We start from the raw sequence: 20,494 nt of genomic DNA, 5'->3' as shown, positions 1-20,494 counted from the left end.
CGGGGAATGCTGATGAACTCAGGCGTTTCCGGGAAACCACAGAGGAGGCAAGGCAGTGAGGGGGCAGATTCCCCGCAGGGATACCTGCGGCCTGGCCCAGCACCCGGACACTTCCAGCCTCGCGCTCCTGCACGTCAGACAAGCGACCAGGCCATGCGGCTCACCCCCAGCCCACTCAGCTGGCAAACCCCCGGGAAACAAGGAGTAACCACAGGACTGACTGTGCACCACCGGCTTCTTCCGAGGGAAGAAAAGGCCTGGTTAGGAGGCCCCAGGGAGCAGCCGTGCCATTGGCCGAGTTAGGAGGAAGCCCTGTCTCCCCGCGCCCTACCCAGCCCCCGAGGGCGCGGAGCCTGCAGCCTGAGGACTCAAGGCAGACACTGAATTCGGTCCCAAACCACGGGCCCAGGACACATGATTCAGGGGCCAGGGCACCAGTTCAACGTGCACACTCTGTTCCGTAACCCGCCCTCTCCCGGGGAGCCAGCCTGTCTGCTAGAAGCTCCCTGGGCCCCTCTTGCTTCTCCTTTCTCTTTGCCCTTTCCCATTATACCAGCAAAGATTTCAATCGAAGTTTGGGAAACAGTAGCCTGGAGTCCCACCCCCAACACAGGCCTCCCCACCCACACTTCCAAGTGGCCTGTGGAGCCGTCTGTCCACGGCCCACAAGAACCCTTCAGCAGCTTCCCAGGCTCCCAGTTGGAGCTGCCCAGGCTCAGTGTGGCTGGCCCGTCAGGGGCCAGAACTGGGAGCCAGGAGGGTTCTTCTCTGGAGAATGGCTCTCTTGGCCACCTAGGTGACTGCAGGCGCGCAGGGTTCCGAGCAGAGAGGGAGGCGCTTGTGGGAACCCAGAACAGGCTGTTTCCAGATCAGCCACAGACACGAGCAGGGTGAAGGCGGCTGACCCTGGGGAAGGGGAAGGAGGGAGCACTGACCGCAGGACAGAAGTCATTCGTGCAGTGTCTTTGGAGCTCTTGTGAGGCAAGACAACAAAGCAAGACCTTCAGTTGCATGTGCCCTGCAGGGCCCTTGGGTGCAAAGGGTCAGCCTGGTCCCTGGGGAGGGACCTCAGCTCTTTGCCTCCTTGGAACTGTAGCCAGGGCCGGACAGGTCATGACCCAGAGCCCCTGGCCTGGCCTGAAGCTCATGGACACAGGCTTGCAGGGCATCCCTGGTCATGGACACACCCACATTCAACCAACCAAGAAGAAAAACAGAAACAACCAGAAGAGCCCTGGGAGATCCCTGGGAGCCAGGACTCTTTCTCCTCAGGAATCCAGGGCAGATGGGTCCCTCATTCCCTGGGTCTAAAGCCCTTATGGGGGAGGACACATGACCCCGGTGCCCCAGACCCCTCACTCATTTCCCACTACCCTGATGGACGGGGGTCTAACTAGATCAGCCAGGCTCCCTGGAAGCCGGGCCCAGGTTGTTGGGGAGCCCTGGGATGGGGAGCCCAGGCCTGGGGCACAGCCAGGCCCCCAGCAGAGGCCCCTGGAGCACTTCAGTCAGCGCAGGGGTCCTGCCCAGGGCATCCCAAAGCAACAGGTTGTGGACCGGAAGCGGTTCAGAAGAGGTTGGCGGAGGGGGGGCGGGGCCGGAGGCAGGGGCGGGGCCGGGCCCAGCTACGTACACAGCGCCGTGGTGAGCCGCTGGGGCTGGTTGTAATGCACCATGGCCACGCACAGCGTGTTCAGGGCCACCACGCACAGCACCACCCAGTAGAAGCTCTGCGCCTTCACCAGACGCCGGATGAAGAACCGGAACATCTTCTCCTTCCTGCGGAAGTACGACGAGCTCTCCGTCTTCCCGCTCTTGAGGCTGGCTCGGGCAAAGGGGGACCCTGCGGGAACAGGGGCTCACTGAGGACGTGGGGGACAGGTGGGCCCCAGGACACGCTCGCCCTCCGCCGCTGTGAGCCCCGCGGATGCATCCTCGAGGACATGCTTCCCCCACCCCACAAGGATGCTTGCCCCCAGCCCTGGCCCAGCTCGAGGCCCCAGTTTCCATCACAGGCACCAAGTGTGTCAGACCCACTACCGACATTGTGCTAATGACCCGTGTCCCCTGCAGTGGGTCCTGAGCCCACCCCCGCTTCACAAATGAGGGAACCCAGAGCCTTGGCGGTCTCCATGGCTGCTGGGCTCTGGCTGCGAGACCGGGATTGGAACCGGCCTCTGGTCCCCAGCACCCCCGGCCACCTTCCAGGAGGGCAGCCCTGATGCTCCCAGGCCATTCCAACTCCTCCGTGCGGCCTGGGGAGTCCTGCTGCTTCTGGCCCTCACTCCCTCTGTAGCTCAGGGGTCAGCAGCCATAGACCGCCTGCTTTTCAAGGAGTTTTACTGGAACACAGCCAAGCTCCTTTGCAGCTGGCCCGTCTGCAGAGCTAAGTGTGGTCCACAGAGCCCCCAAAACTCAGTCTCCAGAAAGTTTGCCAAGGAAGCTGCTCCTCTGCCCCGACTCACCCGCCAAACCCACTGCCTTCCCTCATTTCCATGCCTGCGGCACCTCTGCTCTGCCCCCACCGAGAAGCGCTTCCCTCACTGGCTCCTTCTCAGCTCCACGTCCCGGCATCAATACCGCCCTTCTTTAGGCTCCAGCTAACAGGTCTCCAGCCCCCCAACAATCGCACCCTTATACAGCTGCACTGTGTCGGCCTGTCGGCCTGTTCCGTGCCCAACCCCCAGGCCACACTGAGCTCTGGGGGGACAGGGCCACCCTCTGCACCACCCAACCCCTCGCGCCACTTGACAAACGAGCGAGCAGACTTTGTCGGTGCTTGGAAGGTCTGAGTGCCTCCGAGTGTTCAAACCCAGCTGGCTCTGAACACCTGGCCTGGCCGTCAGTCCCTGGGGAAGAAGAGTGTGAGTGTGTGTTCCGTGATGGTGGGCGCATTTGCACAGGTTTGTGTGCGTGTCCACATCCAGACTCTCAACAGCACAACAAGAGCATTATCAGGCTGGTGTTTTCTTGGAGTCACTATATGAAGACGGGCCGAGGCCTCTGGAGAGACCTGTCCACAAGCTGAGCAGCTGCATCGGGCAGGGAGACGCTGTGCCCAAGACACAGGAGGAGCCGTCCCGAGGAGCACCCATCAGTCAGCCCTTGTGGTGGGCGGGGCGTGCAGGGCCCTAACGGGGAGTTCCTGGCGCTCTAGATGCCACACCCCACCCACACCCACGGAAGACACTGCTCCATCACAGCCTCTGGCTATGCCGGGACACAGCCTCCCAATCCACGGCCAGACAGCAGCCAATGCCGATTATTCAGGGCTGGCTCATTCAACGAAACCTCTTGGCCAGCCTTGCCAAGGGTTGCAAAATGCCAAGGCCACAGCCAGACACACCTGCTCCCTCCTCAAAGGCAGCCGTGGGGCACAGAAGGAAGACAGGCACCCAGTACAGACAAGACGAGGAGAAACCCCCACACAGGCAGAGCCATCACGGACCCACCCCATGAACCCCCATGCTCAGAAACCCCAGACACAGCCATTGAGAAACAGAGTCACACACATGTGCTACACAGCGTACCCGGACACTGACCAAACCCCCCAGAGACACACTCGGATTCACACAGGCACACACCTGTGAACACACACAGGCCCGCGCTGGGAAGGGAGGTCAAGAGAACACTTGACTCAAGCAAACCACTTTGTGCATACCCATGGCCGGGGAGACAAGAAGCACATTCTCCACAGAGATCCCTGCTGGACAAGCCCCGTGAGGCCAGCCAAGCCTGGCCACGAGAAGGGCCTCAGGGCTGCTGCCCTCGCATAGCTGCCTGGCCACGTCCGCCGGGACCTTGGGGCCCCAGGGCGTTCCGGGCCTGGGTCCCAGCAAGCAGCTCCTGTGTGCTCACGTCAGCTCTCTTTTACTGTGCTCAAGCCAGTTCACAGTGCAAGTGAAAATACGTCACATCCAGAATCATAGCTTTGGGTGGGGAAAACATGAGACATCGGGGCTTCTTTTTGGCTTTGTGCAGTTCTCAGGTTTAACTTAATCGGCATATATTCTTTATGATGAAAAGGCTTATTTCAAGAAAAATACATATCTTCAAGCTAGGGGGCAACGGAGAATGGAATGGACTCTGAATGACAACAGAATTGGGCACTGGTTAGGACGAGGCGGGCGCCCACAAACACTTGGGTGTCTTCGCACTGTGCCCAGACAGGGGCTCGTTAGTCAGTATAACGCCCACGCCAGTCCTGCTTAGCGCCCACCCTTCAAGAACCGCCCTGAGCGGGGCACAGAAACACAGGGTGGCCACGGCCTGCCAGGTCACAGGTCACAGGTCACAGATCACAGGTGACAGGCAGGAAGTGCAAGTCCCCTTCCGGCTTAGTGGCTGCCTCTGTGGGCCTGGGGGGCGGAAGTGACGTGGGCTGAACGCCAGGCATGTGGATGTGAACCCTGTCTGCCCACCAGGCACGTGGCTGGTACACCCTCGCGGCTAGAGAGTCCCTACTGGAAACAGGTCCAGGGTCACACGTGCCTCACAGGGTCTCGGGGTTAAAGGAAACCATGCAGGCCAGCCCACCGGGCCCCAACCAGCAGCCAGCAGGGAGCGGGGAGGGGGAGCACCCAGGAGGTGCCAGGCCCCACGTCCAGACACGTGGGAACCAACGGCTGCCAAGCCTGAGGGCCCCTGAGCGCAAGGAGACGCCTGGGCTCTGCCAGGGCCACGGGGGAAAGTCTACAGGGTCCCAGGATCTGGCACAGCACCAAACCAATCAAAATAAAACTGAGCGAGAAAATAAAATTCCCTCCCAATATCATTCAGCAGCTGAAAGGAAAGAAGTTCACTCTTAAAAACCCCAAACTAGTAGCCTCAAAAATGCAGCAAAGCAATCTTAAATAAACACAGGAAACGTAAGGAGGAAGAAATCATGAGGAAAAGGAGGAGAGACACAAAGGAGCAAAGTAAGATACACATGAAGTAACAGGGACTCCAGGACTAAAAGGAACAAGGAAAGGAGATTGAGTAACTGAACAAATGGGAGAAAACATCCCTCATGTAGGAAGACCTGAGCCTGCAGGCTGAGGCCCACTGGGTTCCTGACTCCAGGCAAAGGGAGTTACAGGCGAGACCTTGTCTGCAGCCAGGAAACGAGAGGACAGGGCAGTGACACCCACAGAACAAGAGACAATGACCACAGCAGCAAAAGTTTTCTCGTCCTGAGAACCACGGAGGACACCTGAGTATGACTGGAAGCCAGTCCCCCACCTACACACCCGTCTAAGGGGGACAATAAGGAATGACAGAGCAGAGCTGAGACAAAGCAAACCGCTGTGTGGTGAGCAGCGACTGCAAGGTGAGAACCTCTACATGACCGTGCGTGTGATGGAAAGGCTAAGTCAGGATTTCTGCGCCCGGGGCAAACACAGGGACTAACAACAGCCAAGAACTAAATCCCCCAAACAACTCAAACCAGGAGTGGGGAGCGAGGAGGGGAAATACTGCAAAGGTCATATCTTATTGGGTTGGGGCTAAGGGCGGAGAGATGGGAAATAGGGCGATTTGGTTATGGAAATAATGCATCTTGGTGGTAAAGAGGGTAGAGGAATACGCTAAAATAGTAAAGAAAATGTTTCTAATTCTGGGAGCAGGGAAGGGAAGGTAACCATTTGTGGACCGGAAATCAGCAAAGGAGGAGAGGGTGATAAACAGTAACCTGATCAAAGCAGCAAAGCTGGGGAAAACAGACCACCGTATGAAATATCGATACCAAATGTGAAGGAATGAGGAAGGAAAAAGTCACGGATGTCAGCCCTTACACTGAACAGAGACAGACTGGATCCCTCCATTAGGGACAGAGACCGTAAGACTGGGTTAAAAAAAAAAAAAAAGCAAAACCCAGCTAAATACTGCATGTAAGAAGAACACTTAAAATGCTTAAAATGATAAAGAAGAGTTGAAAATGAAAGGGAAAGCAAAGATACCAAGCAATGCAAGCTAAAAACCAAAACCAATGGTAGTAACAGAAAGTATGACATTTGCTGTCAGACAAGGAACTGTCCAGTGGAGGAACTAAACGGATAAAGAAGGTATTGTGTGATGATGAAAAGCATAATTTACAAAGAAGATGTAACAGTCATAAACTCCACATCTACCAAAGAATATAGTGGCTAAATACATAAACAAAAGCCATGAGAAATACAGGAGGAAGCATCAAGGAAATGCAAATCAAAACCATAACGATTTATCACCTCACACTTGTCAGGATGGCTATTTCCAAAAAAGACAAAAGACAAGTGTTGGCGAGGATGTGGAGAAATTGCAACCCTCGTGCACTGTTGGTGGGAATGCAAACTCGTGTAGCCGCTGTGGAGAACAGTATGGAGGGTCCTCAAAAAAGTTAAAAATAAAACTACCTGATGATCCAGCAATCCTACTACTGGAAAGAGAGAGAGAGAGAGAGAGATCTCCAAAATAACTGAAATCAGAATCTTGACGAGATCTGAGTTCTCCATGTTCTCTGCAGCACTATTCACAATAGATAAGATGTGGAAACAACCTAAGCGTCCACTGACAGATGAATGGATAGAGAAAATGTGGTCTATACATACCACAGAATACTACTCAGCCTTAAAAAAGAAGGAAATTCTGCAACATGCACCAGCACGGATGGACCTTGAGGATATCATGCTAAGTGAAACAAGCTACCTTCAGAAAGACAAATACTTCATGACTGATTACACGCGCATGAGGTATCTAAAATAATGAAATTCATAAAACCAAAGACCGGGACGGTGGTGACCAGGGGCTGCTGGGCGGGGATGGCGAGCTGTGATGAACAGGCCCAGAGTTTCAGTTAAGCAGGATGAACAAGCCCTGAAGACCTGCTGCCCAGCAGCACAGCACCTGCCGTCAACGGTGATCCATTGTACACTTGGAATTGGAGAGGATGGATCTCATGATGTGTTCCTACCACACACACACACAATTTTAAGAAAAAAAAATACAACAGAAACTTATTAATAAAAAAAAAAATGAAGTGGCAATGTTCAAAACACGTCTTTCAGAACTGAACAGATCTAGTGATAAAACGCAAAGACCTAAAGAACTGGAGAACACAATCAATGAACTTGATTTTAAGAGATACCCATACAACCTGACAACTCTCCAAAACAGAGCATACACTTTCCGTCAGTGAAACTTTTTAAAATCAGTCATGAACTTAGAGTTTGAAAATTTCTAAACTTAGAGATTTACTGGCCACATTTCCCAACCATTATCTGATAAAATTAGATATAATAAAAACATGATCAAAGTATCTTGCTACTTATAAATTAAGAAGCACACTCGCAGATAACCTTTGCCTCAAGAGGAAAGTAAAGAAATTGTTATCTGGAAACCAGTACAGAGGGGGACTTCACAGCAAAGCTGTGTACAGAGGAAAATATGCAGCCTTAACTGCTTTTGCTGTTAAAGAAGAAAAAAGAACAAGTTACACATTTTCAGAAGTTAGAAAAATAATAATAAAATAAATAAAAATAATGTAAAAAGATAAACCTAATAAAGATTAAAAATAACAATAATAAAATTGAAAACAAAAAGTAGAAGAAAGGAAATCTACAATCTGGTTATTTTAAATGATCATTAATACAGACTAACCTCATATGATCCTAATTCAGAAAATAGAAAGCAAAGGTAAACATACTAACAACTGGAAAAAAGCAAAACCAAACTCAACACACTCTAGTCAGTCTCAGAGCTTTAAATAGCCTCTGCAGCCTGAATGCCAGAGCCCAACACATAAAGCACCCACCTGACACCCCACTGCATCTCCAACATGCGTCTCAAACTCAGCACCTCTGAACCAAATTCCGGACATCATCCCCCAGAACGCACATGTCCCAGATCCCCTCCTCCCAGGGAGGGCTACTCTGGACACTTCCTGCAGAGCTGTGCTTGATGTCTCTCTCTTTCTCTCACACCCACGTCCGACTGGTCAGCAAATCCTGTGGGCTTGTCCTCAAAATAGATCTAGAATCCAACCACTTACCACCCCCATGGCTGCCACCAGCCGCGGGGTCTTCATAGCGGCCTCTGACCTGGTCCTGCTCCTGCCCTCTCTGCACGTCAGTCTGTCCTCAGGGCCCCGCAGGAGCCAGATGCTGCCTCCCCTCTGAAGACCACCCTGGCAGCCAGAGTCCCCTGACCCGGTCATTTCCTCTCCTGCTGCCCCCGCACCCCCACCCCCACACCCAGCCCCCTCCACTTGGCTCCAGCCACACCGGCCTCCTGGACTCTCCTGCCTCAGGGTCCTCTCACCTGTCGTGGGGATTCTCTGTCTCCAGGTGAGCTGGCTTGCTCACTTCCTTCAGCTTTTTACTCAAAGGCGACCTTTCCCGAGGCCATCTGCGGCCACTCTGTTTAAAATTCCAACACCCCCCAGACCCTTCAAGCCCCCTCCTCTACTTTTTTTCTTTTTCACACCTAGCACCGGAATGGAAACTCCAAAAAATGAAAGGCTTCTGCACCTTGCTTAGTGCCATAGCCCAGTGCCTCAGGCACTTCCCAGCACATCTGGGCACTTAGTAAATATCTGTTGAGTGAATGGACCAGCAAATGACTGAATACAGAAGAGATGAAAAGAATATAAGAGAACTCTACATGCAGCTCTATAGAAACAAGTTAGAAAAGGCCACAAAATGGAAGATTTCCTAACAAAATATAATTTATAAAACTGGTCCAAGTTATTTTCATTTTTTAACTAGATGGGTTCACATTTTTATCTCACCTTTAAAGAATAGAAAATTTAGGTGTTATTTAAATTATTCCAAGCTATAGAAAAAGATTTTTTTTAACTCTCCAATTCATTTTACAAAATCAGAATAAAAACTCTAGGTAAAATAGGAACGGAGGGAACTATTTAAATATAACACTCACAAGATAAACTTGAAAAAAAATTTAACAAAATTCAGATCCACAACATACATTGGTCTCTTATGAACAAACACAAACAACCCGATAGAAGAATGTACAGAGTATACGAAGAGTCACCAACACCTAAATTTTAATGGGAAACAAACATTTAAAAAGAGCTTCAAAATCACTAGTAGTGAGTGAAATGAGAAGTAAAGTCCCCTTGAAATATCACTTTATAATCATTCAATTGCCCTCAAACTGGTAACAGTCAAAAGTAGCTGCAACATCCAAGCAGGACGAGGGCAGACGTCTTCCTGCCCTGTTGATGGATGTGAATTCACAGCCCTTCTGGAGAGCAGTGTGGCGGCAGCCCTGAAGGTGCCAACACACCCCTCACCTCAGCAGCCCTGCTCCTGGGAACCCATCCCACGAGGGACATAAAGCACTGGTGAGGAAGGACAGATGTTTATAGGATTTGGGGGGCAGCCGATTACCTGACAGTGAATCCACACCACGGAACACCACACAGCTACTTACAAGAGCGAACTCAAATCAGACCAACTGATGGGGAGGGGTTTCCAAGAGGCACTGATGAAAAAAATTTGTATGAAACTATTTCTGTAACATGAAAAGACCCCAAAACTCTACAACATGTATATGTTCGTGTGTGTGCGCGTGAGTGTATGAGTGTTATCGAGAAACAAGGAAGGATAAACCCCAAGCTATTAACATGTGTTTACTGGGGACAAAGAAGGGGAAAGTGGAAACAAACAGATAAACAAATACACAAATGACTTATTAGAGAGGTCTGTATATAAACATAACAATATAATGGGAAGCAGCTCTTCCAACTCCAGTCCACTCAGGATCTCTGGAGAGCAAGGAGGTCTGCCTTGGATGTGACTTGGAACCTTGTCATGAAAAGCTGTCATTGCCAAGCGCTGGCCCCCCTCCCACACTGCCGAAGGTGGAGACCCAGGGCTGAGCCCTCCTTTGCCGCAGAATGCACAATGACGGGGCATTTAGTGCAAAAAGGCCTGGGCACTTCTGGTGCTAGACTTCCGGTACCAGGCTGAGAGGAGGTACTAAAACGATAAAAGATAAAAGAACCAGGTTCCCCTTTTACTGTTTGAGAAGCAGGGGATGAAGCCAAGCCCTCAGAGGCAGCAGATCCAAGGAACATGGGAGATACACAGGGCTTAGAAGAGAGATGGCAAGAAACTTTCGGTCCCTGCAGAGTCAGTGACACACGCAGCCTCCGGCCTGGGGATATGCCCAAGGGCTCCACGTCCACACAGGACGGCAGAGCCAAGAACAGCCAGCAGCCAGCAGTGTACTGAAATGAATGCGTGAGAGGCCTGAGCAAAAAGGAACTCCCAGGAGCTGTGCGTGCAGCCCACCCCAAGGGCTGGCCCCAGGCAGAAACCCCAGTACCAGGGTGCTGCACTTCTCACTGTCGGGGGGACACACACGGGACGGGCTTACTTGGGGGGTGTGGGCGGTAGGGAAGGAGGGAAGCCGAGGTGACAGGGAGGGAGTGGGGTGCACACTCCGCCTGCAGCCACAGGCCCACAGAGACTCACCCACAGCACAGAGGTCTGCAAAACGGTCCTCCCCCTCCTCCGCGTGGATCAGGTCATTTCGGCTCTTCTTGGTGGCTGCTCTCTTCAACACTGCTTTAAACAAAGGGCGGGAGGAGGCAGCATGAGTCCGGGCCTCCAGATGACCTGCCTCAGGGCGGGGCAGTGCCACTGTGGGCCGTGCCAGGAACCGGCAGCCTTTGCAGATCTCTCCTGAAGCTGCGGCCGAGGGGAGGCAGGACGATGCCTGGCCCCCATGGGCCCCTCTCGGTCTTCAGAGCAAAAGGGACAAGGGATTTTGAGGTTGGGCCCTGCTTGTCCTTCTCTCCACGGTGATGTCCATGGGGAAGGCCTGGCTACCATGGAGACCAGGAAACCTCCATGTGGGACAGGGCCAGGGCTGCAGCCGGCTGCCCCAACAGCCCACACCCCAAGGCCAGGTGAGACCAGAGAAATCAGGTCAAGGCTGCAGAGCGGCCAGCACAGACTGCTCAAGGCCCCAGGTGTGGGCCCAGGTGAGACCGCAACATGCGTGGCCATGCCGTCTGGCCCTGTCCTGAGCAGCAGGTGTGAAGAGAGAGCAGACTTCCTGCCACCAGGGCTGTGCTGGCCCCCGTCCCTGCCCCCGTGGCCCCAGGCTGTGCTAGGGGTCTTTCTACAGCAATCTGGGGGCATCTCCCTGAGCCCTGGGGACAGATACAGCTTGGATTAAACCAGCAGTTTTCAAGCTTCTAGAAGCGGCGCTGTCCAACAGAACTTTCTATAACGACTTGAAACATGCCGAGACTGAGGATCTGGATTTTCACTTTCGTTTCATTGTAACATACGCACCTGCAAGCTCACACAGTCACGTGTCAGCTGTCCGCTGCCATGCCGGAAAACACAGCCCTCAGCACCGGCTCCTGTGACCCCCAGGCTGAGCCCACCGCTGGCTATGCCCACTCTGGTGCACGGCACGCAGCTCCGCAGGAGCGTGCAGCTGACCCTCCCAGGGCCTGCCTCCGGGAAGGCCCCGCCCAGGACCGTGTTAAGTGACCAACGCGCAGGCACCTGGCTGAGCAGAGGGCATCATGCGTCGCATGCAAGCGTGTCACCGCCCACCCAGCCACCAAAGCCCTGTGGCCAGGCAAGGAGTGCTGACAGCGGTCACCTACCATCCAGAGGGGACTTCTCCTCTGCGTTCTTGTCCTCCTCGGCCAGCATGACTTCCTCTGTGAGTGAGACACAGCCTCAGGCCAGAGCCCCCCTGTGCCCACCCCTGAGCAGGGCTCGTCCCCCAGGAACACAGCAGGAAGGAGGTGAGACCCTGCCTTCTCGGCCCTCACGCTTCCAGAAGCCGGCAGGGCCCATGGCTGAGCTTTTCCTACCGAGACACACCCCTTGATGGGTCCCACAGACGGCACCCTGTGACGAGGGCCTGGCTTGCTCTCCTCACAAATCGCCCTCCCGAGAGCAGCCCCCGCCCCAGGTGAGCTCAAGCCTGGGAGGGTGCTGGGGACAAGGAGCCGGCAGAGGCCAGGCCAGGAGCACCACACAGCCCTGTCCTCACCGGCCTTGAAGATCCACTCCAGGTACCCGTTGAGCTCCCGCTCGATCTGCTGCTGCCGGCGGAGCTTCAGGAAGGCCCGGCGGTTCTCCACCCGCTCGCGCTCCTTGGCGAACTCTCTGTGATGGGCAAGGCCGGAGCAGGAAGCAGATCAGGCGGGTGTGAGCACACCCACAGGCCCACCGTGTGCGGCCAGAGGCACAGGGACTCAGGAAGAGGCCAGGACAGGGGAAGCAGGCCACGGGCCACCTCTCCCGGTGCCTCCCATCACCTGGCCTCTTCCCCCCCACCGAGCACTTAACAGGCCCAGGTGAGCCCTCCCTCCTCAGGCTCCTGCAGCTCGTAGGGACAGCACCTCAGTGCCCAGAGAGGGGGCTCCAGATGGCAGGGACAATTCCACCTCCCCCTGGCCTAGAGCAGGCCTGGGCATGCACCCTCCGAGGGCCGGGCCCTGTCATCTGGACAGAGACCCTACAGAGAGCTTCTGGACAACAATCCCCCAGAGGAGAACTTCCACTTTGTTTCTTCTGCTGGTTCAGACCCAGAGCCATTGCTAGAAGGAGGAGAGACAGGCAGGCACTGGATCGGCTGAGGGCGGCCAGAGATGACAGGGAGACACTCTAGAGTCACCCAGCTCCTCAGCCAAACCACTGAGGCTCTTCTGCCCTCCTGGGCCCTCAGCACCACCGCCCCAGTCTCCCAGCCAAGCTCAGAAGCCAAGAGGCTCAAAAGGCCAGAAGGAAGCCATTCACACACACAGACACACGCACGCGCGCGCGCACCTTAGCTCAGGTCCCCAGAGGGCAGGCAGGCACACCCTCAGGGCAAAACAGCAATGCCTGTTCTCTGCCCAGCGAGCGGCTGTCTCTCCCCCAGGAGAAGCAGCTGCTGGGCTTGGCAGAGGGGGCAGGCCCGGCAGGCCTGGCTCCTGTCATGCAGCCACTGCGAGAGGGAGAGCTTGGCTCCGACCAGGATGGACCCCAAGCCTGAGACTGGTGTCCACCAGGGCCTGAGCTGCTGCAACCCTGGCAATGAGAGGAGACGGCTCCCACCTGGACCTCTCACCAAGTCCTGAATCTGCAGAAACGCAGGGCCCCTCGTGGTCTCCCCACCAGGCCAGCGCCATCAACCACACCGGAGGGCAGGAGGGCCTGGGGGTGGCAGTGGGGCGTGACCATACTGCCCGGTTGGCCTGAGAGCCACCAGCAGAAACTCGCGGTGACCAAGGCCTGGCCGCTGGGCAGCCACTGCTCAGGAGGCGGCTGGCTGTGGCCTGCCCTCCCCAGGCTTTGGCCCCACCGGCAGGAAGGGCTGTGAGAGGAACCACCGATTCTGCTTGTCTGGGCACTGGGAGGGTGAGAGCCTGGGGCGTGGCGGGGAGCAAGGCTGAACCAGCTCCAGGCCGGCCCGTCCGGCAGCCCTCCTCCAGATGTGGCAGAGCCACACGTTGTGTGCTGACCACTGGCCTGAGGGGCCGTGCAGTCTCCAGCCTCCCCGGGGCTGGCAGAGAACCCGGGGGCCCCGCTGCTGGAGCTGGAGGCCAGAGGGAGGGCTCAGCTGAGACTCATTAGGAAAATCAGCCTGTATCGCCTGGTCCCCAGAGGCAAGGATGCCCGCAGGTGGGGGCAGGGCTGGGAAACACAAAGTTCGGGGCCCCTCACCCAGTCTCCGCTGCTACCCCTGCTTCTTTCTCACGTTCTCCAGAGTAAGCTTGAGCAGGACCCACTTGTGTCCGGCCAGTCTCCCCGCCACGCCGCCCAGCACGGGGCCCGCCCGCCTCACGAGCCTGGCCCCTGGCCAAGCCCCCACAGCTGGCAGCCCCAGCTCTGCGCATCGCAGACACCACACCCTCCGTGCCTCCGCCCCAACAATTCTCTGCCTGGGAGACGCTCCCCTCTCCTTTGCCAAGCTCATTCCCGGTCCCCTCTGGGCCTCAGCTGAGCTGCCCCTTCCCCAGGAGCCTTCTCTGAGCCCCAGGCCTCCCTTGGCTTCCGCATCCCAGCTCAGACCACAGCTCCCCCCCCCCGACTAGGAGTTCTCATCGGTCCCCTGTGCCGTGGGCCTGCCTGCTCCCGGCGGAGGTGCTTAGAAAGACCCACTACTAACAGAGTCTTACAGGAGGGGGCCGAGGCAGGAACGCGCGCCAGGGCCACAGCACAGAGCCCGTGGGCCCAGCCGCTGTCCTCGCCGCGGCTGTTCCTTCCAGACCAATATGAGAGCTGCCCCGGGGTCACGACCTCAGGAGCCTTGGGCCTGAGCAGGAATCTTCAGGGCGGGTGGAATGGAAACATTACCCTCCAGCCTCACAGGGAATCTGATGCTCAGGTGGGGGCAGGGAGGCAGGCCAGCCCAACGCCCTCTCCCTCTGTCTACACAGCTTCCTCGGCCCCGGACAAGGGCAGGAGCCCCAGATAGCAGCCCCGGTTGTTCTCTGAAGCCAACAGCACTTCCTTGGTCCTCGGCCCCGTGCAGGACAGGAGGACTCTATGGGCCGCAGGTGTGCTACACTTCACTACCAATGAGGGTAAGAAGCACCTTTCCCCAGGAGGGACCCCAGCCCTGCATCCTCCCTTGTCTTCTCCTGGAGGTCAGCAGGGACAGGTGACCAGAGAGGCGAGGCAAGCCAGGGGTCAGGGCTGGGGTGGAGACCCAGGGCCGCTCCATTCCTTCTCCAGTGTCACACAGAAGGGCTCTCTTGTCCCCAGGGCTGCTCAGAAACCCCACCACGAACCCAGATAAGAGGCAGCAGCAGCCCCTCCCCTGACTCAGAGGCCGGGGTGAAGGCCAAGAGCTAGGGGTAAGGAGGCCAGGGCCAGGGACCACCAAGGGAGAGGTCAGAATGGTAGCACCAAGGACAGGCTGGCTGGAGCTCAGGACGCTGGGAGTGACCGTCCCGGGGCCAGGCCGAGCCGAGCCTCCCCCACCACACGGGCCATGTCCAGCCCCATCAGCCCCCTCCGCGGGCTGCAAACACAAAGGTGGCACACAAGCGCATGGCCTCTTACCCCGAGAGCACGCCCAGCACCAGGTTGAGCATGAAGAAGGATCCGATGATGATGAGGGGCAGGAAGTAGAGCCAGTTCCAGGTGTTGCCGGCCGCGTCGTTGGTCTGGAAGCAAGAGGAGATGTGCAGGACGGTGGGCAGGACAGAGCCCTGGCCACGGAAGCTCCCCGGCCCTTCTCACACACCGGCAGAGTCCAAGTGTAGGCGGGTCCAGACAGGTAATCCAGGCAGGACCCACCATCACACCTGCCTGCCCTTGCCCCACAGAGCCCCCTCTGGGGCTGGGGCCCCCGAAGGACCAAGGAGCTTCCTGCTCCTGGCCACTGCCAGCAACACTGAAAAGCCCAGGAGTAGTCCCAGGGGGCCAAGGGCTGCCCCAGGTACCCCGCCTGGACACCTCCCCTCTGCTTCCCAGGCTGCTGGACACACCAGGCAGCTCCAAAGACATTCCTCCTTTGTGAAGCCCACAGACCCCAAGGCCCAAGTCTGATCTTCTTTTTGTCTCCTGCAGTTTCCACAGCTCAGAGCAGTAAGCGCTGTGCCGCACTCCCCCGTCGACGGCAAGCGCACAAGTCCCCAGGGAACAGCTGGGCCTAAGACAGACCCCGGCACCAGGGCCTCGTCTAAATAACCAAACGCAAAAGGTCTTCCCAGACCTTCTGATTTTTAGAGCACAGCCCACAAAAGGGTGAGGCCCTCTGAATCCAATTCATTTCCACTGTTGTTCTGTTTTCAGGGGCCCCCCGTAGACCCAGCTGAGACGGGGTGGAGAGCCTCTTTCTCCCCACGAGTCTGGTGCTAGAAGTGAACCAAGAGGGGTGGGTGTTGTGGGCAGGTGACCACCTGGCCCCTCTGCTCCTCTCTTCAGAGGCGGCTCACAAGCCAAGGGCCAGGGCCCTGAGCAGGACAGAGGCAGGAAGACGGCCTGGCACTGCCCTGAGGCTGGGGCTGACCTCCAGGTGCTGCTGTCGGAATTCCTGCCCTCCAGCGTCTGCTGGCCTCGGCAGATTTGCGGACTCTATCCCTGCAAGTCCTGAGTCCCCTGGACTGCCTGCCGCTTGTGGCTTCTGATTCCGGGACACTGATTCCAGGCTGGCCGCTGAGACCCCCGGGCCTTGACCAGAATAGACACTCAGACCCCCAGCTCTACGTGCTGCCGGTGTTCCCAGACCACACCTCTGCCAGCCCCACATGCAACTCCGACCTACGGGCTATGATGACCACCAAAGCCGCCACTCTCCCCAAAGGGCACCCTCAAAACCTGCCTCCTTCTGGGAAAAAGGAGAGCTGTGCTGCCGTGGCCTCAGCTCCTCTCACCTACTCGAGGACTTGGCTCCTGCAGTTTCCCTCTCATGGACCGTTCCCATCAGTAGCCAAAGCACCCTATTCTCTTCTTAACAAACAAGACAAAACAAACAAGGACTTGCACTTCTGGGAAGATGGAGTGGACATACTCTTCCCTATTTCTCCCACTGGGTACAATTAACACCCTGGACATTACATCTAGAGCAAATATATATTTCACAGAAGACTCTGAAAAGTGGAGAAAAGAAAGCAGATCAGCTGGGACCTCTGGACCCATGGTGAGTTCCCTGTGTTTCTGTTTTGTTTTTGCCTCATATATCCCAGACCTGGGGCTTTTAAAGCCTACAACCTGGAAATGCCAAGAGACACAGACAAAAAACACACCAACAAAAGCCAGCACTCTCTCTCTAACCAAAGGGCCAGGAAGGGGGCCACCCTGCAAGGCAGACAATAACTGCACTACTCCAGCCAAACAGGGCAGAAAAAACTGTGGTGAAACTTCCAACCCTGCCAGCAAAGACCCAGGAGGGAGCCTAGGCGACCACCCTCCCCAGACTGTAATGAGGTAACCAACCTCCGCACACCCCCAAACCACAGAGATGTCAGAGAACGACAAGCAGGGAGGTGGGACGTCCTCCTCGACAGATGGTTGGCGAGGCCCCCATCCCACCCCACCTCTGTGGTATCAGTGGAGACACACGGGGAGCCTGGACTTCCACCCCCACGTGACAGTAATGAGACACGCCACCCCCTCCCCACTGAGGTGCAGCCAGAAAGTCAGGCTTTCACCACCACCCAGTAACGAGGCCACCCCCCCCACCCCCATAGTGGGCAGAGACCACGTGGAGAGCAGAAACGAGGCACACAAAACCTTCCCAACCAGGCAAGTATCCTAGAGGCAAGTATCCTAGAGGCAAGAGGGAGCCAGAACTACCATCCCACTCAGCAGTATGGAAAAGACTCCCACAATGTGTCAACAGAGGCCAGGTGGGGAAACTTTCCAGCCTTCTACTCCCACCTTGCAGTAGCAAGGAAGCAACCCCTGCTTCCAGTGACAGAATGGTCAGAGGAAGCCAGCTAAAACAGAGGGCTTAAATAAGATCCAGGGTCCCAGGACATAATGCCAAAAATGTCCAGTTTTCAACTGACATTCATTTGCCATACCAAGAACCAGGAGGAGCACAAACTGAACAAAAAAAAGACAATTGGGGGCTTCCCTGGTGGTGCAGTGGTTGAGAATCCGCCTGCCAATGCAGGGGACACGGGTTCGAGCCCTGGTCTGGGAAGATCCCACATGCCGCGGAGCGGCTGGGCCCGTGAGCCACAGTTGCTGAGCCTGCGCGTCTGGAGCCTGTGCTCCGCAACAAGAGAGGCCGCGATAGCGAGAGGCCCGCGCACTGCGATGAAGAGTGGCCCCCGCTTGCCACAACTGGAGAAAGCCCTCACACAGAAACGAAGACCCAACACAGCCATAAATAAAATAAATAAATAAATTTAAAAAAAAAAAAAAAAAGACAATTGATAGATGCTGTGATGGTTAATTTTATGTGTCAACTTGACTGGGCCATGGGGCGCCCAGATATTTAGCCAAACATTATTCTGGGTGGTTCTGCAAGTGTGTTTTTGGATGAAATTAACATTTTAATTGATAAAGTAAAGCAGATTGCCCTCCATAATGTGGTGGACCTTGTACAATCAGTTGAAGGCCTGAATAGAACAACAAACTGACCCTCTTCCAAGTAAGAGAAAATTCTCTATAAGAGAATTCAGACTTCATCTGTACCATTGGCACTACTGGGTCTCCAACTACTGGCTTTCAGACTGAAACTGCACCATAGCATCTCCTGGGTCTTGAGCCTGCCAGCCTAAATTTACTGCAGATTTGCACTTGCCAGCCTCCATAATCACATGAGTCAATTCCTAATAATAAACCTCTTTTTTCTTAATCTCTCTCTGTCTCACACACACACACATCACACACACATCCTATTGGTTTTATTTCTCTGGAGAACCCTGCCTGATATAGATTGCCAACACTAAGATGACAGAGATGATAGAAGTATCTGACAAAGATTTTAAAGCAGCCACCATAAAAATGTTTCAGAGGGTAATTGTATACACACTTGAAACACATGAAAAAATAGAAAGTCTCAACAAAGAAATAGTATCATCAAATAAATAAAAGATACAAAGAAGAACAAAATGGAAAATTTAGAACTGAAAAATACAATAATCAAAATTAAAATCTCAATGGAAGGGCCCAACAATAGAATAAAGACAACAAAGGAAAGAATCAGTAAGTGGTGAAAAAGAATAATAGAAATTATCCAATCTAAAAAAGAGAGAGAAAATAGACTTAAAAAACAAAAATCAAACAAGTAAGAAAAAACAGAGCAGAGTCTCAAGAACCTAGGGAACTATGACAAAATATTTGACATTCATTTTTCAGAGGAGCAGAGTACAGGAGAAAGAAGAGAAGGCTGAACAGTATTCAAAGAAATGATAGCTGAAAAATTCCCAAATTTGGCAAGAGACATAAACCTACAGATTCAAGAAGCTGAGTGAATACCATACAGAATAAACTCAATGAAATCCACAAGACATTTCATTGTCAAACCAAGGGAAACTAAAGATAAATTAAAAATCTTGAAAGTGGCAAGAGAAAAAGGGCACCTTACTTACAAAGGGAAACAACTCAAAAGATTTCTCATCATAAAGTATGGAGGCCAGAATGAAGTGGCACAATACTTTTCAGGTGCTGAGAGAAAAAAAAAACTGTCAACAGACACCTACACCCATCAAAAATATCCTTCAGGGATGAAGGGAACATCAAGACATTCTCATAATAAAAACCAGGGAAACTGGGAGAATTTGTCACCAGCAGATCTACCCTAAGAGAATGACTAACGAAAGTCTCTAAGCAGAAAGGAAATGATTAAAAAAGGAATTGTTAACCATTAGGAAGGAAGAAAGAACAATGAAAAGAGTAAAAATAGGGGTAAATAGATTTTATTTGTCCTTTTGAGTTTCCTAAATTATGTTTGACAGTGGAAGCAAAAATTATAACACGCTATGATGTGGTTATAGACATATGTAGAGGAAATGTTTAAGATAATTGTATTATAAATGGGGGAGGGTAAAGAGATATAAAGAAGGTAAGGTGTATATACTTCACTTGAGCTGGTACAATTATGACACCAGTAGACTGGAATAAGATATAGAGCAACCATTAAAAGACCAAACAGAGATATACTCAAAAACAACTAGATAAATCAAAATGGAATTTTTTTAAAAGTTCAAGTAACACACAAGAAGGTAGGAAAAAGAAAACAAAGAAACAAAAAAACAGAACAAATAGTAAACAAAAAATAAATAAATAAAATGGCAGATGTGAGCTCTAACATATCAATAATTACATTAGATGTAAATGGTCTGAATACACCAATTAAAAGACAAAGATTGGCTAGTGACTTTAAAAACATGACCCACCTATGTTTTGTCTATAAGAAATTCACTTCAAATATAACAATTTCGGTAGGTTGAAAGTGAAATATGGAAAAAGAAGTATCATATAAACATTAATCAAATGAAAACTGTAGTGGCTATATTAATATCAGAAAATAAATATCAGACCAAGTAGACATCAGAACAAAAAAAATTTCACTAGAGACACAGAGGAACATATACAGGTTTCCCCCACTATTTGAAAGCAGTGCATTCCTATGAAACCTTTCCTAAGCCACAAAGGCATAAAGCAAAGAAACAATCACCATAGGACACATCAGCTAACACATACAGAAAATAAGATAAAACACAGATGCTCACAGATACAATAGAGCTATGGCGATATGATGCTGAGATGCTGAGTGTAGTTCCCAGGGAAGGAGCTTGGCAGTACCACTCTTGCTGCTTGGGGTGCACACTGCCTTTATAATGGCTCACTGTAAAGCAAATGTTGAACACTATTTTCTCTTTTCACCTTTTTTCATAAAAGCATAAATCTTCCATGGATTTCTTTTGGTTACTGGAAATAGGTATTAATGTAGGTCTTTCATAAAAGTGAAGTGGCATTAAGAGAACTTTTGAAAAGTGGGGGATACATTACAATGATAAAAGGGTAAATTCATCAAGAAGACATAGCAATTCTAAATGTGTACATGCCTAACAAATGAGCTATAACATATGTGA

The 20,494-nt window shown here is 53.2% G+C and overlaps 1 protein-coding gene across 1 annotated transcript in view; it reads right to left on the bottom strand.

Moving 5' to 3' along the window:
• The window catches only part of CACNA1B (calcium voltage-gated channel subunit alpha1 B), a 186,297-nt gene that overhangs the window by 114,248 nt on the left and 51,555 nt on the right, over nt 1–20,494 (bottom strand). Inside the window, exons 7-11 of the mRNA XM_057548592.1 lie at nt 15,003–15,106; nt 12,001–12,116; nt 11,606–11,662; nt 10,455–10,544; nt 1,634–1,843 (exon numbers count right to left, since the gene is read on the bottom strand). Coding sequence (XP_057404575.1) covers nt 1,634–1,843; nt 10,455–10,544; nt 11,606–11,662; nt 12,001–12,116; nt 15,003–15,106 — 577 coding nt within the window. The remainder of the gene's footprint in view (nt 1–1,633; nt 1,844–10,454; nt 10,545–11,605; nt 11,663–12,000; nt 12,117–15,002; nt 15,107–20,494) is intronic.

Source organism: Balaenoptera acutorostrata, chromosome 6 (genome assembly GCF_949987535.1).
Source record: "Balaenoptera acutorostrata chromosome 6, mBalAcu1.1, whole genome shotgun sequence".
In the NCBI taxonomy this organism is placed as follows: domain Eukaryota; kingdom Metazoa; phylum Chordata; class Mammalia; order Artiodactyla; family Balaenopteridae; genus Balaenoptera; species Balaenoptera acutorostrata.
This window is presented reverse-complemented; position numbering and strand designations above follow the sequence as displayed.